This window comes from Melanerpes formicivorus, unplaced genomic scaffold (genome assembly GCF_026170545.1).
Source record: "Melanerpes formicivorus ecotype bairdi unplaced genomic scaffold, bMelFor1.0.p_v2 SCAF_77, whole genome shotgun sequence".
NCBI lineage: Eukaryota > Metazoa > Chordata > Aves > Piciformes > Picidae > Melanerpes > Melanerpes formicivorus.
The window spans coordinates 2318254-2337075 of record NW_027142429.1 but is presented as its reverse complement, the minus strand read 5'-3'; the positions used below and the strand labels follow the sequence as shown (position 1 = coordinate 2337075).

The following is an 18822-nucleotide window of genomic DNA, read 5'->3' as shown; positions in this document are numbered from 1 at the left end:
GCTTGGAAGAGACCTTTGAGCTCACCAAGTCTAACCACTCACCCAGAGCTCACAATCCACCACTGCTGCTAAGCCACTGCCTCTAAACCACATCCCTCAGCACCACATCCATGAGGCTTTTAAATCCCTTCAGGGATGGGGACTCCACCACCTCCCTGGGCAGCCTCTTCCAGTGCCTGAGAACCCTTGCTGGGAAGGAATTTTTCCTGGTAACCAACCTGAATCTCCCATGGCAAAACTTGAGGCCATCTCCTCTTGTCCTGTCACTTGTTGCATGTGAGAAGAGCCCAACCCCCAGCTCACTGCAGCCTCCTCTCAGGGAGCTGTGGACAGCAATGAGCTCTCCCCTTAGCCTCCTCTTTTACAGACTCAACACCCCCAGTTCCCTCAACTGCTCCTCCCCATCCCTGTTCTCCAGACCCTTCCCTACCTTTCTTTGCCCTTTTCTGTCCTCCCTCCAGCCTCTCCATGTCCTTCTTGGAGTGAGGGGCCCCAAAGCTGATGCCAGTACCCAAGGTGTGGCCTCCCCCATGCTGAGCAGAGTGCTGCTCAGGAACCCTCTCATCTTTACACCTCAGTGGGTATTGAACCCAAGGACAGTGCTGCCTGTGACAGCCTCCTCTCTGTGTGGGGGTGGGGGGTTGATGGGGGGGAGGCAGGGGCTCTCTGCAGACCTCTCCCACAGTGGGCTCCTGGTCCCCCAGGCCCACGATGAGGATGCAGTCGGCCTGGCGGATGCTAGCGCTGGGTCCAGGGCGTGAGGCTGCTGTCGGCCTGGTAGAGCACGATGCGGTGGATGTCCTCCTGCTGCCCCAGCCAGCTGGGTCAGGCGGTACTCGTGGATGCTGGGGCAGGGACCACACCAAAGCAGGCTGGTTAGCACCACAGCTCTTGCAGAGCAGAGGCATCTTACAAGTCAAGCACAAAATAGAGGGGAGGGGGAGGGGAGGGGGAGGGGGAGGGGGAGGGGGAGGGGGAAGGGGAAGGGGGGAAGGGGAAGGGGAAGGGGAAGGGGAAGGGGAAGGGGAAGGGGAAGGGGAAGGGGAAGGGAAGGGGAAGGGGAAGGGGAAGGGGAAGGGGAAGGGGAAGGGGAAGGGGAAGGGGAAGGGGAAGGGGAAGGGGAAGGGGAAGGGGAAGGGGAAGGGGAAGGGTACTGCAAAAAGCTTCATTTGCTTCCAGCTGAGCTGGGCTGGCAGAGTTACTGTTTGGGGGTGGAATTTCAACCCAAGCACAGGTGGGTGGGAGCACACCCTGCAGCAGGGCCCAGGGGTTTTCTCCCCAGCCACTCTTTGCCAGGCCAGCAGAGGGGCTTTGTGCATCCCCCTGTGTGTGATGGGGCAGGTACCTGTCCAGCGCAGCAGACCCAAGCCTCTGCTTGATGTTGTCACTGGTGAGCAGCAAAGCAGGACCTGGAAGAGGGAAGGAGAAGTTCCCTGTGTGAGCAGCTGCCAGCCAGCCCCTGCCCAGCTGCCTGGAGACACTGCAGCTACAGCAAACGAGCTCCCAAGGTCATGATGGATCCATGCACTGACCACAGCTGTGGCACAAAGGCTTCACCAACATTTTCACACTTATCTACAGCAGCACCCTCCCATTCCCCACAGTCCCAGAGCTCTGTTCCTGCACTGCTGGCAGCCTACAAAGCTCCCTTTTATCCCAGTGCTCAGTGTCAGGTAGGATGAGTTCACTGCAGGCTGCATCATCACAGACACACCACTCAGAACATCAGGCACCTGCTGCAAGCACAGAAAGCCCAGGAATCTGGTTTCCAGGAAGAAAGACATTTCACTGACCTACTGAAACAGCTCCCTTGGTCATCCTGCTCTGACCTAGCTCCCCAGGTGAACCCCAAACCTCCCTGCAGCAGTGCAGCTTCCCATTCAACACTCCACCAGCAACCCGCAGCACTGCCTCCAGTTCTGGTGCCCCCCAGCACAAGAAGGGACCTGGAACTGTGGGAGGAGGTCCAGAGGAGGCCACAAAGATGATCAGAGGGCTGGAGAGCCTCCCCTGGGAGAACAGGCTGAAGGAGTTGGGGCAGTTCAGCCTGGAGAGGAGAAGGCTCCAGGGAGACCTCAGAGCAGCCTTCCAGTACCTGAAGGGCTCCAGGAGAGCTGGGGGAGGGACTTTGGACAAGGGCTGGGAGTGCCAGGAGGAGGAACAATGGCTTTGAGCTGGGAGAGGGGAGACTGAGAGTGGACAGGAGGAAGAAATCTTTGCAGTGAGGCTGGGGAGACTCTGGCACAGGCTGCCCAAGGCCCCTCCTTGGAGGCGTTGAAGGCCAGGCTGGATGAGGCCTTGAGCAAGCTGGGCTGGGGGGAGGTGTCCCTGCCCATGGCAGGGGGGTTGGCACGGGATGGCCTTTGAGGTCCCTCCAACCCAACCCATTCCATGGATCTATGATTCAAACAGCCTCCCAAACAGCTGCTTTTGCCTGACTTTGGATGGTGTCACAGGAATTAAGAGAGATCTCCCAGAAGCAATACTGATGCCACTGCACACGATGGAGATGAGATGGGAGAGGGCAGGGGAGTCTTGAAAGGCTCTGAGCAACAGAGTTCTCATCTGTGTTCATTAAGGTGTCAAAGTTCTCAGCTAAGCAGCAGTGATATGTGGAGCAAATATTCTTGGAGGCTCTGTGACTTGCAAAGCTTTATGAGAGCTGTGGCAGTTCAGCAGGGAAAGATGAAGAGCCAGGAATGCCAAATGAGCTGAGGAGGTGCAATAAAAATGTCAAGCAAGAAAGACTAATGCTGAGGAGAGCACAGCCTGCTCCACCTCTGCCTTTGCTGTCCACCTCCCTGCAGCCTGCCACTGAGGTCCAAGAACGCTGGCAGAGGAGCACCATGCAGGTCTGATGCAGTATCATAGTATCATAGTATCAGTCAGGGTTGGAAGGGACCACAAGGATCAGCCAGTTCCAACCCCCCCTGCCATGGGCAGGGACACCCCACACTAGATCAGCCTGCCCAGAGCCTCAGCCAGCCTGGGCTTAAACACCTCCAGGGACAGGGCCCCAACCACCTCCCTGCACAACCCATTCCAGGGCTTCACCACTCTCATGGGGAAGAACTTCCTCCTCCCCTCCAGCCTGAATCTCCCCACCTCCAGCTTCATTCCATTCCCCATAGTCCTACCTGAGATCCTGAGCAGTCCCTCCCCAGCCTTCCTGGAGCCCCCTTCAGATACTGGAAGGCCACACTGGGGACCATGCCCTGAGGGGGAAACCACTCACCCCAGTGTCCCTGCCAGCCAGAAGACCTTCAGTGCAAGGGGAGAGGCAGACTCTGGAGCTGGAGTGCAACTTGATGTCAGTCAAGGTGAGGGCTACCTCAGCCACTGAGGCCTTGAAGTACAGAATGGTAGGGGATGGACCAACACCTTGGGTAATGCAAGCAAGCTCTGACTTCTCACTGAGAAAACCATAACACAACTGGGAAATGATGGAGTCATAGCAGACAGGGTTGGAAGGGACCCCCACAGATCATCCAGTCCAACCCCCCTGCCAGAGCAGTAGAGCCAGGGCAGGGCACACAGGAACACATCCAGGTGGGTCTTGAAAGGCTGGAGAGAAGGAGAGTCCAGCACCTCTCTGGCCAGCCTGTTGCCAAAGAAGTTTCTCCTCCTGTTCAGCTGGAACCTGGGTTCCAGTGTGTACCCTGTGCCCCTCATCCTGTCACTGGGTATCACTCAGAAGGGACTGACTCCATCCCCCTGACAGCCACCCCAAGCATGAAAAGAGCCTTGGGGAGGCATCTGGCTTCACAAAGCCACTCCCCTGCTTGGGGATGAAGCAGCTCACAGAAGCTGGATCAAACAAGGGCTGCAGACAGCCAGGAGTCACCTGCCCAGCATCCCCTCCCTGCCTCACACAGCAAGACAAAGATGCCCAGAGCCTTACTCATCCCCAGCACACAACGTGGTGATGCCTCCACCCAAAGCAGCTCTGCTTTGCTTCAGAAATAACAACCATCTGCTCCATGCTGCCAGCTTGGCACAAGCTCCCAATTAACCAGCAATTAACTAACTCTCCACTAATGCAATCAAGAACACCAACATATGTGTTCTCCTGAAACAGCAGGGACCGAACGTGGGGCTTGCACTGAACTGCTCAGCAACAAAGGAAGGAAAGAAACCACTCTCAAGCCCTGGAACTGCCACCCCTGCAGGCAGGAGTGGCCAAGAGCATGTGCTAAGTGCCCTTCCTCACACACTCCTGGAGCTGCTTGGGTTGGAAAAGCCTTCCAAGGTCATCCAGTCCAACCCCCAACCCAGCACCACCATGGCCACCAGACCATGGCCCCAAGTGCCATGGCCACACCTTTCTTGAACCCCTCCAGGGATGGGGACTCCACCACCTCCCTGGGCAGCCTGTGCCAACTCCTGACCACTCTTGCTGCAGACAAATTGTTCCTCATCTCCAACCAAACCCTCCCCTGGCACAACTTCAGGCCATTTCCTCTCCTACCACCTGAGACTAGAGAGAGAGCCCAACCCCCATCTCACTGCAATCTCCTCTCAGGGAGCTGCAGAGAGCAATGAGGTCTCCCTCAGCCTCCTCTTCCCCAGACTCAACACCCCCAGCTCCCTCAGCTGCTCCTCTCCAGCTCTGTTCTCCAGACCCTTCCCTACCTTTCTTTGCCCTCCTCTGGACTCCCTCCAGCCTCTCAATGTCCTTCTTGGAGTGAGGGGCCCAAAGCTGAAGCCAGTGTGCAAGGTGCAGCCTCACCAGTGCAGCACAGCCCTCCATTCCCACCTGGATCTGCAGACAGCTACACACACTGAGAACCTTCCAGCAAGATTGGTTTAGACAGCTACACCTCAACTTGATGGCCTGAAAGGTCTCTTCCACCCAAAGCAGTCTCTGACTCCAGCCTCAACAGTCAGCTATGGGCTCCTGTGGCACACAGAACTCTCAGATCACACAAAGGCTCCAACCTGAGTGCTGAAGAATTAATGTTTGCAGCCTGCAGCCCTGCCCATGAAATGCACAGCACAGACACAAGGCAGCTCAGGCAACACAAGATCACCTCCCAGGCCCTGCTTGAGCCTCCAAGCACTCAGCAGCCCAATCACCAGCACCCAGTGATGCTCTCTCCACACCTGACATCAGCCTTGCAGGCAGCTGCAGCTGGCATCAGGGGAACATCCCTCCAGCAGCCCCCTGCACCCTCAGGGGCTGCTCTCCTGCAGCAGGAGCAGGCATGGGGGGAACAGCTCAGGGCTCAGAAGCCAGGAGAAGTGATATGAGGCACATTAAACATTGAGTGCCTCTCTGGCTGCAAAGAGCAGCAGCTTGCAGGGGAAGAGCCCTGGAGCACAGCAGATGTAGTGCCATTCTGCCCCCCTCCAGCAAGCTCAGTTCATGGAATGCTCCTGGCAGATGTGGTGACAGCCCCCAGGGGATTTGTTCTTTCAGTGAACTCATTGGGATTCTGAAGCCTGGCTTTCATGTGCTTCAGGGGAGGAAGCTGCATGGTAGCAGCCTTGCCCCAGGCACAGAGGATCATGATTCACAGGGAAACCACATGAAGCATCTCATCTGGCACTCCAGAATCATCTGGTTTCCAGTACAGAGCTACAGGTCCATGACAGAGGAGGGGGGGAGGGGGAGGGGGGGGATGGCAGCAAGTACCAGAGGTTCAGTTCACCTTAGAGTCATAGAATCAGTAAGGGTGGAAAAGACCTCAGAGATCATCAAGTTCCAACCTGTCACCCAACACCTCCTGACAACTAAACCATGGCACCAAGTGCCACATCCAATCCCCTCTTGAACACCTCCAGGGATGGGGACTCCACCACCTCCCTGGGCAGCACATCCCAATGGCTAATGACTCTCAGTGAAGAACTTTCTCCTCACCTCCAGCCTAAACCTCCCCTGGCACAGCTTGAGACTGTGGCCTCTTGTTCTGGGGCTGCTTGCCTGGGAGAAGAGACCAACCCTCACCTGGCTACAACCTCCCTTCAGGGAGTTGCAGAGAGCAAGAAGGTCTCCCCTGAGCCTCCTCTTCTGCAGGCTAAGCAACCCCAGCTCCCTCAGCCTCTCCTCACAGGGCTGTGCTCCAGACCCCTCCCCAGCTTTCTTGCCCTTCTCTGGACACCTTCAAGTCTCTCAATGTCCTTCTTGAACTGAGGAGCCCAGAACTGGACACAGGACTCAAGGTGTGGCCTCAGCAGTGCTGAGCACAGGGCACAAGGACTTCCCTGCTCCTGCTGGCCACACTCTTCCTGATGCAGGCCAGGATGCCCTTGGCCTTCTTGGCCACCTGGGCACACTGCTGGCTCTTGTTTATCTGCTGTCACCCAGTACCCCCAGGTCCCTCTCTGCCTGGCTGCTCTCAGCCACTCTGACCCCAGCCTGTAGCTCTGCCTGGGGTTGCTGTGGCCAAAGTGCAGCACCTGGCACTTGGACTTGTTGAATGCCATCCCGTTGGCCTCTGCCCATCTGCCCAGCCTGTCGAGGTCCTTCTGCAGAGCCTCTCTACTCTCCAGCAGATCAATTCCTGCTCCCAGCTTGGTGTCATCTGCACATTTTCTGATGATGGACTCAATGCCCTCATCCAGATCATCAATAAAGGTATTGAACAGGCTGGGGCCCAGCACTGATCCCTGGGGCACACCACTAGTGCCTGGCTGCCAGCTGGCTGTGGCACCATTCACCACCACTCTCTGGGCTCAGCCTCCAGCCAGTTCCTCACCCAGCTCAGAGAGCTGCTGTCCAAGCCAGGGGCTGACAGCTTGGCCAGGAGTTTGCTGTGGGGGATGGTGGCAAAGGCCTTGCTGCAGTCCAGGCAGACTCCATCCACAGCCTGCCCCACAGCCACCAGGCAGTCACCTGGGCTTGGAAGGAGATCAGGTTGGAGAGGCAGGACCTGCCCTTCCTAAATCCATGCTGGTTGGGCCTGAGCCCTTGGCCATCCTTCAGGTGTGCAATGATTGCCCCCAAGATGATCTGCTCCATCACTTTCCCTGGCACTGAGGTCAGGCCTGCCAGGCCTGGAGTTTGCAGGTTCCTCCATCCAGCCCTTCCCGTGGATGGGCATCCCACTGGCCACTTTCCAGTCCTCAGGATAAATGCACTCAGGAAAAGGCTCAAGACAGCCCTTCAGCAAGGCCTCCAACTCACATCTGCCCCAGCAAGGAGCCATTAACACCACACCTGGACACCAAAACACTTCCCTTCTTCCCATGCATGGCACCTGGGTAATTGTTCTTCCCACATGCCATCAAATTCCTAAGGGATGCGGGAGAGGGAATGCAGCTGCCTGAGTTCTTATGGTCCACAAAGAGGTGATCAGAGGGCTGGAGCACCTCTGCTCTGCAGACAGGCTGAGAGCTGGGGCTGTTCAGCCCCTGGGAAACCTCAGAGCTGCAATTTAATAGGTGAAGGGCACCGACAGGGGAGGGACTATTTAGAAGGGCCTGTGGGGACAGGAGGAGGGGCAATGGATGGGGCCAGACTCTGCTCAGTGGTGCCCAGGGACAGGACAAGAGGCAATAGACACAAACTGGAACCCAGGAGGTTGCACCTGAACAGGAGGAGAAACTTCTCTGGTGTGAGGCTGCTGTGGCCTGGAGCAGGCTGCCCAGAGAGGTTGTGGAGTCTCCTGCTCTGGAGAGGCTCCAAACCCAGCTGGACATTGTGCTCCTGGGCAAGCTGCTGTGGGTGCCCCTGCTGGAGCAGGGAAGTTGGACTGGGTGATGCCAGAGGCCCCTTCCCAGCCCCACCCTACTGGGATTCTTTGAGACCTAAACAAGAGGACACAGTCTCAAGCTGTGCCAGGGGAGGTTCAGGTTGGATGTGAGGAACAAATTCTTCCCAGCAAGAGAGATTGGCCATGGGAATGTGCTGCCCAGGGAGGTGGTGGAGTCCCCATCCCTGGAAGTGTTTAAGAAGAGCCTGGCTGAGGCCCTTGGTGCCATGGTTGAGTTGATCAGATGGTGCTTGGGTGAGAGGTTGGACTCCATGATCTCAAAGCTCCTTTCCAACCTACTTAATTCTATTCTATCCTAAAGGACATCCAGGCAGAAGCACAATCAGAAGCTCCAACAAATTCTTGCTGAAGGCATCTGAGGAGCTTTGCAATGCATTCCACATTTAGAGGGATGAAAAGCAAGCTCACATATAAAAGGCAGAAAGGAAGGAGAGGGAAACAGCTGCTGGATCTGAGGCCCTCTTGAGCACAGTCTGTATGATGAGAGGGCTCCTGCAGAAGCAGAACGCAGCCAGCCACGTGGCTGGCATTTAGCTGCTCTCAGAACAAGAACACAAAAAAACCCCATCCAGGCAAATCCTGAATGCTGCAGAAGAGCTTTTAGATCAGAGATGTTCTCAGCTCCACCAGGATGAAGGGGGGGGAAAGTATTGCTCATACCAACAGGCACCAGGAAGGCTGAGCAGGATTGCTGAGGGCAGGCGGCCGCAGCAGAGCAGGCGACTCTCCCGCTCCACGGCCCTGCAGCCGGGCTGGGAGCAATCCTCCCCTGCTGATGGACACCTCTCTAGCCCACATCCTCCAGGGAGGTCATTGTGCCCTGTACTCTGCACTGCTGAGGCCACACCTGGAGTCCTGTGTCCAGTTCTGGGCTCCTCAGTTTAAGAAGGACATTGAGAGGCTTGAAGGTGTCCAGAGAAGGGCAAGAAAGCTGGGGAGAGGTCTGGAGCACAGCCCTGTGAGGAGAGGCTGAGGGAGCTGGGGTTGCTTAGCCCTGGAGAGAAGAGGAGGCTCAGGGGAGACCTTCTTGCTCTCTCCAACTCCCTGCAGGGGAGGTTGTAGCCAGGTGGGGGTTGGTCTCTTCTCCCAGGCACCCAGCACCAGAACAAGAGGACACAGTCTCAAGCTGTGCCAGGGGAGGTTCAGGCTGGAGATGAGCAAGAAATTCTTCCCAGCAAGAGAGATTGGCCATGGGAATGTGCTGCCCAGGGAGGTGGTGGAGTCCCCCATCCCTGGAGGTGTTCAAGAGGGGATTGGATGTGGCACTTGGAGCCATGGTCTAGTTGTCAGGAGGTGTTGGGTGACAGCTTGGACTTGATGATCTTTGAGGTCTTTTCCAACCTTATTGATTCTATGATTCTATAAATGATAGGATGAGAAGAAATGGATGTGAGTTGTGCCAGGGGGGGGTTTGGGTTGGAGATGAGGTTTAAGTTGGATGTTAGGAAGAAATTCCTCCCAGCAAGAGAGATTGGCCATTGGGATGTGCTGCCCGGGGAGGTGGTGGAGTCCCCATCCCTGGAGGTGTTTAGGAGGAGCTTGGATGAGGCACTTGGAGCCATGGTTTAGTTGCTCAGATGGTGCTAGGGTGAGAGGTTGGACTGGATGATCTCAAAGGTCTTTCCCAACCTGGTTAATCTATTCATGTGCTGTAGCCTGGGACAATGGTTGCCCTCTGGGCTGTAAGTGACCACTGCCAGCTCCTGTTGAGTTTATCATCAACTGACCTCATTTCCTCTATCCTCTGTCCTCCAACTTGCAGCAGGGGGACTCAAGGCACCACTGCAATGCTCATCTAAGTCAGCAGTGAGAGGGAGAGGATGACCTTTCCAAAGCAACAGACCAAGCTGCAGAGGAAAGCCCAAACCAAGCTGCTTGCCCCCCACGCACCAGGGCTCCACTCCACTGGCTCTGGAGCACAATTCCAAGCCCAGAGCAACGAAATGAGAGGGATGAGGAGTTCAGCCAAGTGTGAAATCACAACATCTGATCACAACTTACAAGGCACAAAGAGGTGGTTCTGGGGGGACCAAAAGGGTAAAACAACAACCATATGCTAACAGCAGCCAATCCAGCCAGCAGAGCCTCTGGCTGCAAGATCAGCAACAAACACACAGGAGGAGACCTCCTTGACAGAAGGATTTTCTCTTAGGCCTCCTCAGGCATTTCAGGAACACCTCTCATTTCCAGAACTAGGTTTAAGGTTTAATCACAGCTCCCACCCCAACCCCCAAGTGCTAATTAGCCAGTTTGAAAGGCAGGGGCTGGGAAGGGCTCAGGTGGCAGAGGCAGGGAGCTCCACCACACCAGCTGCTCACCAGGGCCCTGATGCAAAGCCTGGCACAGAAGGTTTCAGCTCCCCCAGACATGGAGAGGCTTCTAAGGGTCAGGTGAACACCAGGGCAGTCTGAAACTAAACTTAAATGTGGCCAAGAAGGCCAATGCCATTCTGGGCTGGATTAGAAGGGTCAGTAGGGTGAGAGAGGTTCTCCTCCCTCTCTATTCTGCCCTGCTGAGGCCACAAGCTGTGTCCAGTTCTGGGCTCTCAGATCAAGAGGGACCTCAGGGAACTGTTTGAGAGTCCAGCACAGAGCCACAGAGATGATGAAGGCAGTGGAACATCTTCCTCATGAGCAGAGCCTGAGGGAGCTGAGGGCTCTGGAGCTTGGAGAGCAGGAGCCTGAGGGTGACCTCACTGCTGGTGGTGAAGCTGTGCAGGGTGAGTGCCCAGAGGCTGGGGCCAGGCTCTGCTGGGGGGATGCCCAATGCCAGCACAAGGGGCAGTGGTGGAAGCTGAGGCAGAGGAAGTGCCATGGAACCTGAGGCTTCCACCAGCTCCCTGGGCAACCTGTGCCAGGCTCTCACCACCCTCATGGGGAACAACTTCTTCCTCACATCCAATCTCAATCTCCCCCACTTCTAGTTCTGCTCCATCCCCCCCGCTCCTATCACTCCCTGACACCCTACAAGGTCCCTCCCCAGCTTTAAAAACCCTGGAGGAGTTTAAGGCCAGGCTGGCTGTGGCTCTGAGCAAGCTGAGGTGTCCCTGCCCATGGCAGGGGGGGTTGGAGCTGGATGATCCTTGAGGTCCCTTCCAACCCTGACAATTCTGTGATTCTATGACCCTTGCAGCCCCCTGCAGATCCTGGAAGGCCACAATGAGGTCTCCTTGGAGCCTTCTCCTCTCCAGCCTGCACAGCCCCAACTCTCTCAGTTTTGTCCCCATAGGAGAGGAGCTCCAGCCCTCTGCTCATCCTCCTGGCCCTTCTCTGGACAGAGGGTGAACCAGCAAGGCCAAGTGATGCCAGCAAAGGCCCTGCATTGTCACAGCCTTGCTGCTTTCAGCCAGAGGAGTTATTTTTACCCTGAGCAGTGCTCCTGAAGTCCTCTTTGTTTGTTTACAAGCTGAGAGTGCTGTCACACATCAAAAACAAGCTGGAAGCAGGCCCTAAGAGGCACCCATTAGCAACAGAGCTGTGGCTGGGAGCTGGGCTCTGGTTTTGGGTGTACAATTCTGCTGCCTTCTCAGAGTAAGAGGAACCTTCACATGCCCACAGATTCATTCTGGCTGGACCATGCCTCCACCACTAGAGTCACAGAATGGGCCAGGTCAGAAGGCACCTCCAAAGGTCATGCAGTCTGACCTCCCCACGGTCAGCAGGGACCTCCTCCACCAGATCAGGTTGCCCAGGGCCTCACCAAGCCTCACCTTGAATACCTCCAGGGATGGGGCCCCAACCACCTCCCTGGGCAACCTGTGCCAGTGCTCCAGCACCCTCATAGCAAAGGAATTGTTCCTAACATCCAATCTAAATCTGCTCTCCACAGAATCACCAAGGTTGGAAGAGACCCCAAAGATCATCAAGCCCAACCTGGCACCACAGACCTCATGACCTTCTCTAGTTTGAAGCCATTGTTCCTCAGCCTGGCACTCCCAGCCCTTGTTCAAAGTCCATTCCCAGCTCTCCTGGAGCCCTTCAGGTACTGGGAGGCTGCTCTGAGGTCTCCCTGGAGCCTTCTCTTCTGCAGGCTGAACAGCCCCAACTCTCCCAGCTGCACCCAAGTTCATGCCTCAGAAGGTTCAAGAGGCGAGCAGCAGCTTCTTCCTGCATCTGTTCCCCTGGAAGTGTGTCTAAGCAGGATGGTGTCAGCTCCAGATACACAGCAAAGGTCAGAAAGCCACAAAGCCAGGTGGCAGTGGTTCCACCTCCAGCACCATGCACCCTGTGCTCTTCACAACAAGAAGCTAAGAGAGAGCAGACTGACAGCCCTGGAAGGCCTGCAGGAGATGGACTTAGGAAGGAGTTCTTCCCCATGAGGGTGGTGAGGAGGACTGGCACAGGTTGCCCAGGGAGCTGGTGGGAAGCCTCAAGGTTCCATGGCACTTCCTCTGCCTCAGCTTCCCACCACTGCCCCTTGTGCTGGCATTGGGCATCCCCCAGCAGAGCCTGGCTCCAGCCTCTGGGCACTCACCCTGCACATCTTCATCACCAGCAGTGAGGTCACCCTCAGGCTCCTGCTCTCCAAGCTCCAGAGCCCTCATCTCCCTCAGGCTCTTCTCCTCAGGGAGGTGGTGGAAGCCTCATCCCTGGAGGTGTTTGCAGCCAGGCTGGATGTGGCTGTGAGCAACCTGCTGTGGTGTGAGGTGTCCCTGCCCATGGCAGGGGGGTTGGGACTGGCTGAGCCTTGAGGTCCCTTCCCAACCCTGCCAGTTGTGTGATTCTGTGACTCCAGAGGTCTGTGACAGTGCATGGGGAGGAGCAGAGGCTGCTCAGGGAATGGCAGACCCTGAATGTGCACTGAATCAGGAAGTACTGACTGGGGCTTGTGAGCAACTGGAACTCAGAGCTGCAGCAGAGCATACAGCACTTTCTGGCTCAGCTGGGAGTTGGGTACATAGCTGTGTGAGCAGGAGGACAGACAAACAAGCTGGGCAACAAGCAGGGCAGTGATTTGAGCCTTCACTTTGGGCTTCCAGTGCCAACCTGGAGCTCCTCCCCAAGCCTCTTCCATCAAGTTTCACATCTACCACTCACTGCAATAAAAACTGTGCAGGGAACCCTTTGCTGGCTGAAGAGGTTCAGCTGAGGAACCTCACAGAGGCTCCTATGCCAAAGAGAAAGAATCAGACTCTCAGGCAGGCTCCAGGGGAAGGTGCACTGCTGGTGGGATCTGTGCCCTCAAGTGCCAGCAGCACAAGGAGTGCTGATGGCAGCAAGGCAAGAGGCCACACAGGCTGCTTCCTATTGCTGAGGCATTACAGCCACAGAGTTTTCCACTCAAAGGAAATACACCTTGGGGACGTGCACAGAGCAGCAAGAGGCCAAGGGAAGGCTTCTCCTGAGCACTGCTGTACCCCTGCTGCCCTAATGCAGCATCAATCCACCTGTAACCACCAGCAGCTCCCTGCCCACACCTCCCTGAAGAGATGAGCAGCATTTCTGCCTGTCACCAAGTAACACCCAGCTCCCCTTCCCCACACCTGCCCCCAGCTCCCCTTCCCCACACCAGCCCCCCAGCACCTCTCTCCAGCCCCCAGCTCCCCTCTCCAGCCCCCAGCTCCCCTTCCCCACACCTGCCCCCAGCTCCTCTCTCAGCCCCCAGCTCCCTTCCCCACAGTCAGCCCCCAGCTCCCCTTCCCCAGCCCCCAGCTCCCTTCCCCACATCAGCCCCCAGCTCCCCTTTCCCCACACCAGCCCCCAGCTCCCCTTCCCCACACCAGCCCCCAGCTCCCCTTCCCCACATCAGCCCCCAGCTCCCCTTCCCCACACCAGCCCCCAGCTCCCCTTCCCCACACCAGCCCCCAGTTACCTCTCTCCAGCCCCCAGCTCCCCTTCCCCACACCCAGCTCCCAGCTCCCTTCCCCACACCCTGACCCCAGCTCCCTTCCCCACACCAGTCCCCAGCACCTCTCTCCAGCCCCCAGCTCCCCTTCCCCACACCTGACCCCAGCTCCCTTCCCCACACCAGCCCCCAGCACCTCTCTCCAGCCCCCAGCACCTCTCTCCAGCCCCCCAGCTCTCCTTACCCACAGCACTCAGGGCATGCTTGAGCTCCAGGGTGAAGGCTGTCAGTGGCACCTCCTCAGACACTGGCATGATGGCCACTGTGGAGAGGTTGCTGGCAGGATTCCCAGCATCCCACTTGCTGCTGGAGCTGTGCAGGCCCAGAGGATGACCTGTTGGGAAAGAGCCACTTGTGTCATCAGCTGGCTCCAGAGCTCAGTGCCATTGCTTTGTCTTCAACTGTCAGGCAGCAAGGGAAGAGTCACTGACCAAAGCAAGAGCAGTGCAACATCCTCCAGGGCACAGCAAAGGGAAGAGTTCCCACATGGGTCACTCTGAAGAGGTTGGAAGGCCTTAGAGCAGCCCTCGGGAAGGGAAGGGAAGGGAAGGGAGAAGGGGAAGGGAAGGGAAGGGAAGGGAAGGGAAGGGAAGGGAAGGGAAGGGAAGGGAAGGGAAGGGAAGGGAAGGGAAGGGAAGGGAAGGGAAGGGAAGGGAAGGGAAGGGAAGGAAGGGAAGGGAAGGGAAGGGAAGGGAAGGAAGGGGAAGGGAAGGGAAGGGGAAAGGGAAGGGAAGGGATTGGAAAAGACCTTGGAGATCGATCCAGTCCAACCTATCACCCAGCACCTTCTGAGCAACTCAACCATGGCACCAAGGGCCTCAGCCAGGCTCTTCCTAAACACCTCCAGGGATGGGGACTCCACCACCTCCCTGGGCAGCACATTCCCATGGCCAATCTCTCTCTCTATGAAGAACTTCTTCCTAACATCCAGCCTAAAACTCCCCTGGCACAGCTTTGAGACTGTGTCCTCTTGTTCTGCAAAAGACTACAAGAAAGCTGGGGAGGGTCTTTGGACAAGGACTGCGAGTGGCAGGATGAGGAACAATGGCTTGAGGGGGGAGATTGAGAGTGGAGATGAAGAAATTGTTGAGAGTGAGGCTGGGGAGACCTCTGGCACAGGGTTGCCCAGGGAGGCTGTGGCTGCCTCCTGCCTGGAGGTGCTGAAGGCCAGGCTGGATGAGGCCTTGAGCAAGCTGGGCTGGGGGGGGAGGTGGTCCCTGCCCATGGGCAGGGGGTTGGGGCTGGATGATCTTTGACGGTCCCCTTCCAACCCAACCCATTGTGTGAGAGCTCAGTCCCCACCAATTTGGCTGCTGGCACAGCAGGTGAGGAGGAGTCAGGCACGGCCCTGGGTGGCAGGAACAGGCTCAGGGCAATGAGCACTGACCTGACCCTGTTAAGGAGAAGACACAGGGGCACTGTGAAGCACTCTGAGCAGCCACCACTTTGAGCAGGCACCTGACTGAGCTCACCAAGGAGCTGACCTTCACCACAAAAAACAACCAACCCCCCAGACCTCTGATCACCACCAAAGCATTCCAGAAGGTTTGGGCTGAAAGACACCTCCAAGATCTCCTCCTCCCAGCCCCCCTGCCACGAGCAAAGACACCTGCCAGTAGAGCTGGCTGTTCAAGGCCCTGCCCACAGAACCCCAGCATGGAAGGTGTTGGAAGGGGCCTCCAGAGATGGCCAAGCCCCTGCCTGGGGTTGTTGTGGCCAAAGTGCAGCCCCTGGCACTTGGATGTGTTCAATCTCCTGCCCTTGGCCTCTGCCCATCTGCCCAGCCTGTCCAGGTCCCTCTGCAGAGCCTCTCTGCCCTCCAGCAATCGACTCCTGCCCCCAGCTTGCTGTTATCTGCACATTTACTGGTGATAGACTCAATCCCCTCATCTACTCCAAGGTTATCTACCCCAAGGCCCCCCTGGGCAGGGATGGATCTCAGCCAGCTGTGGCTGCCCAAGGCCTCACCCAACCTGGCCTTGAGCACCTCCAGGGAGGGACATCCACAGCCTCCCCTGTAAGCAAGATGGTCTTCATCTTGTTTCCTAGGACAGCTCCAGAAACAGGAGAAAAATGAAGGAGTGTGCTGCTCCTCAAGCTGCTCCTTCCTTCTGATGCAATTTCCTTTTCCCAGCCAGCCCTAACTCTGCAGCTGACACCCAGCTCCAGGTACTCAGTGCCATCTCAGTCAGGATTTAACATCCTCATTCTCTCCTTTCCCCCAGCAAAAGCATTTTGGATTCCTGAGATGGACATATGGAGGTGGACTTGACATGAAAACTCCTTCCAAGTGTGGGATGCAAGACTGACAGCACACTGCAGGACACAAAGGAACTCATTTCCAGTCCCTAAAATAGCTCTGCACAGAACATCCAACACTTCCCCCCCCCCCCCCCCCCTACTCTTTTCAGTGATCTTCAAGAGGATATTTGGTAGGTTCAAACAGTTGCACATCACTGCTCAACTCCTTTCATCTCCACCAGTCCTTCCCTCCTCAGAACTTCAATGCTGATTCTCTGACTGAGCTCCAGATACTGTCACTAATTTCCTCCCAGGTCCATGCGGTCCCATTTCCCCTGGCACTGGCAGGCTCTGCCTGAGGGCACAAAGGCTTTTTCAGCTGGCACAGAGCCTTCAGGGCCATCATCCCCAGGGGGAACTGGCAGCCAGGGGTTGGGCATGGGGAAGGCAACACTCTGCTGGGGAATCCAGATTGACTTGGAGGAGTCAGTCAAAGGGGCTCCCAGGATTGGAGAGGCCAGAAGGGGACCTCTGGAGATCATCCAGTCCATTCTCCCTTGCTAAAAGCAAAGCACCCACAGCAGCCTGCCCAGGAGCACAATGCCCAGGGAGGGCTGGAAGCTCTCCACACAAGGAGACTCCACAACCTCTCTGGCAGCCTGCTCCAGGCCTCCAGCAGGCCTCACACCAAAGAAGTTTCTCCTCCCTGCTCAGATGGAACCTCCTGGGTTCCAGTTTGTGCCCAGTGCCCCTGGTCCTGTCCCTGGGCACCACTGAGCAGAAGTCTGGCCCCCAGCCTCTTGCGCCCCAGCCTTTAGCTCTTGCTGAGCATTGCTCAGCTCCCCTCTGGGGCTGTGCTCTTCTTCCAGGCTCTCTGGGCAGACTGTTCCAGGCCCCCCAGCATCTCTGTAGCCTCTGTTGGACTCTCTGCAGTTGTTCCCTGTCCTCTGTTGAACTGGGGAGCCCAGAGAAGGGCAAGAAAGCTGGGGAGGGGTCTGGAGCACAGCCCTGTGAGGAGAGGCTGAGGGAGCCGGGGTTGCTTAGCCTGGAGAAGAGGAGGCTCAGGGGAGACCTTCTTGCTCTCTCCAACTCCCTGCAGGGAGGTTGTAGCCAGGTGGGGGTTGGGCTCTTCTCCCAGGCACCCAGCCCCAGAACAAGAGGACACAGTCTCAAGCTGTGCCAGGGGAGGTTCAGGCTGGAGGTGAGGAAGAAATTCTTCCCAGCAAGAGAGATTGGCCATGGGAATGTGCTGCCCAGGGAGGCGGTGGAGTCTCCATCCCTGAGGGTGTTCAAGAGGGGATTGGATCAGGCCCTTGGTGGCCATGGTTGAGTTGCTCAGATGGTGCTGGGTGATAGGTTGGCCTGGATGATCTCTGAGGTCTTTTCCAACCTGGTTAATTCTATTCTATTCTAAAATGCTTCATTTTTGTCTCTGCCCACATACACTGAGCTCCAGACCCAAGCCAGGGCAGAGCTCTTCCCCTCAGCCTCCTCATCAGGATGATGCAAATCTGGACACATGAAGTCAGCCTGCAGGCAGATGCCACCCAGCAGGACTACCTGAGCCAAGCCAACTACAGCTGCTATTTCAGGGCTCCCTTGGAGCCCTTCCCTTGCAAGACCTTCCAAGGCAACTTCCCCTGCACATCTGTGGCCTCTCAGTTGCAAAGTGTTCTATTCCCACACTTCATTAACCATGATCCAGCTAAAAATAAAGCACCAACCCACCACATTGTGCACACCACAGCTTGAGAGCTGAGGTCAGTCCTGGGTACCACAGTGTAAGAAAGACTTTGAGGTCCTGCAGGGTGCCCAGAGAAGAGCAGTGAGGCTGGGAAGGGGTTTGGAGGGCAGAGTCATACAAGGAGGGAGATGAGGGAGCTGGGGTGGTTTAGTGTGGAGAAGAAGAGGCTGAGGAGAGGACCTCATTGCTCTGTACAGCTCCCTGAAAGGAGGTTGGGGTGAGGGCTGGTGTTGGCCTCCTTCTCCCACGTAACAAGTGCCCAGGGGGGGCAAGAAGGCCAATGGCATCCTGGCCTGCGTCAGGAAAAGTGTGGCCAGCAGGAGCAGGGAGAGTCCTTGTGCCCTGTGCTCAGCACTGCTTAGGCCACACCTGGAGTCCTGTGTCCAGTTCTGGGCTCCTCAGGTTTAAGAAGGACATTGAGAGACTTGAAGGTGTCCAGAGAAGGGCAAGAAAGCTGGGAGGGGTCTGGAGCACAGCCCTGTGAGGAGAGGCTGAGGGAGCTGGGGTGCTTAGCCTGCAGAAGAGGAGGCTCAGGGGGAGACCTTCTTGCTCTCTCCAACTCCCTGCAGGGGAGGTTGTAGCCAGGTGGGGGGTTGGTCTCTTCTCCCAGGCAAGCAGCCCCAGAACAAGAGGACACAGTCTCAAGCTGTGCCAGGGGAGGTTTAGGCTGGAGGTGAGGAGAAACTTCTTCCCAGGAAGAGAGATTGGCCATGGGAATGTGCTGCCCAGGGAGGTGGTGGAGTCCCCCATCCCTGGAGGTGTTCAAGAGGGGATTGGATGTGGCACTTGGTGCCATGGTCTAGTCATGAGGTGCAGGGTGCCAGGTTGGACTTGATGATCTTTGAGGTCTTTTCCAACCTTATTGATTCTATGATTCTGTAAGTGATAGGATGAGAAGAAAATGGATGTGAGTTGTGCCAGGGGAGGTTTGGGTTGGAGATGAGGAAAAATTCCTGTGCTGCAAGAGTGCTCAGAGAATGGAAGAGGCTGCCCAGGGAGGTGGTGGAGTCCTCATCCCTGGAGGTGTTCCAGAAACCTGTGGCCATGGCACTTCAGGATACAGGTTAGTGCTCATGGTAGTTCTGCCAGGGCTGGACTCTATGTTCTTAAAGGCCTTTTCCACCCTTAATGATTCTATGATTTAAGGCCAAGTTGTTTGAGCAGCCAAGTCTACTTGAGAGCTGTTCCTGCCCATGGCAGGGAGGCTGGAGCAGAGGATCTGTAAGGCCCCTTCCAACCTGAGCCATTCTGGGAATCTGGGATTCTATAAAGCCACCA

At 56.7% G+C, this 18822-nt stretch overlaps 1 protein-coding gene across 1 annotated transcript in view; it reads right to left on the bottom strand.

Annotated features, from left to right (window-relative positions):
* Nucleotides 1-18822, bottom strand: part of PNPLA7 (patatin like phospholipase domain containing 7) — a 165306-nt gene that overhangs the window by 40977 nt on the left and 105507 nt on the right. Inside the window, 5 exon segments of the mRNA XM_068164175.1 lie at nt 675-740; nt 742-822; nt 824-845; nt 1346-1409; nt 13744-13893. Coding sequence (XP_068020276.1) covers nt 675-740; nt 742-822; nt 824-845; nt 1346-1409; nt 13744-13893 — 383 coding nt within the window.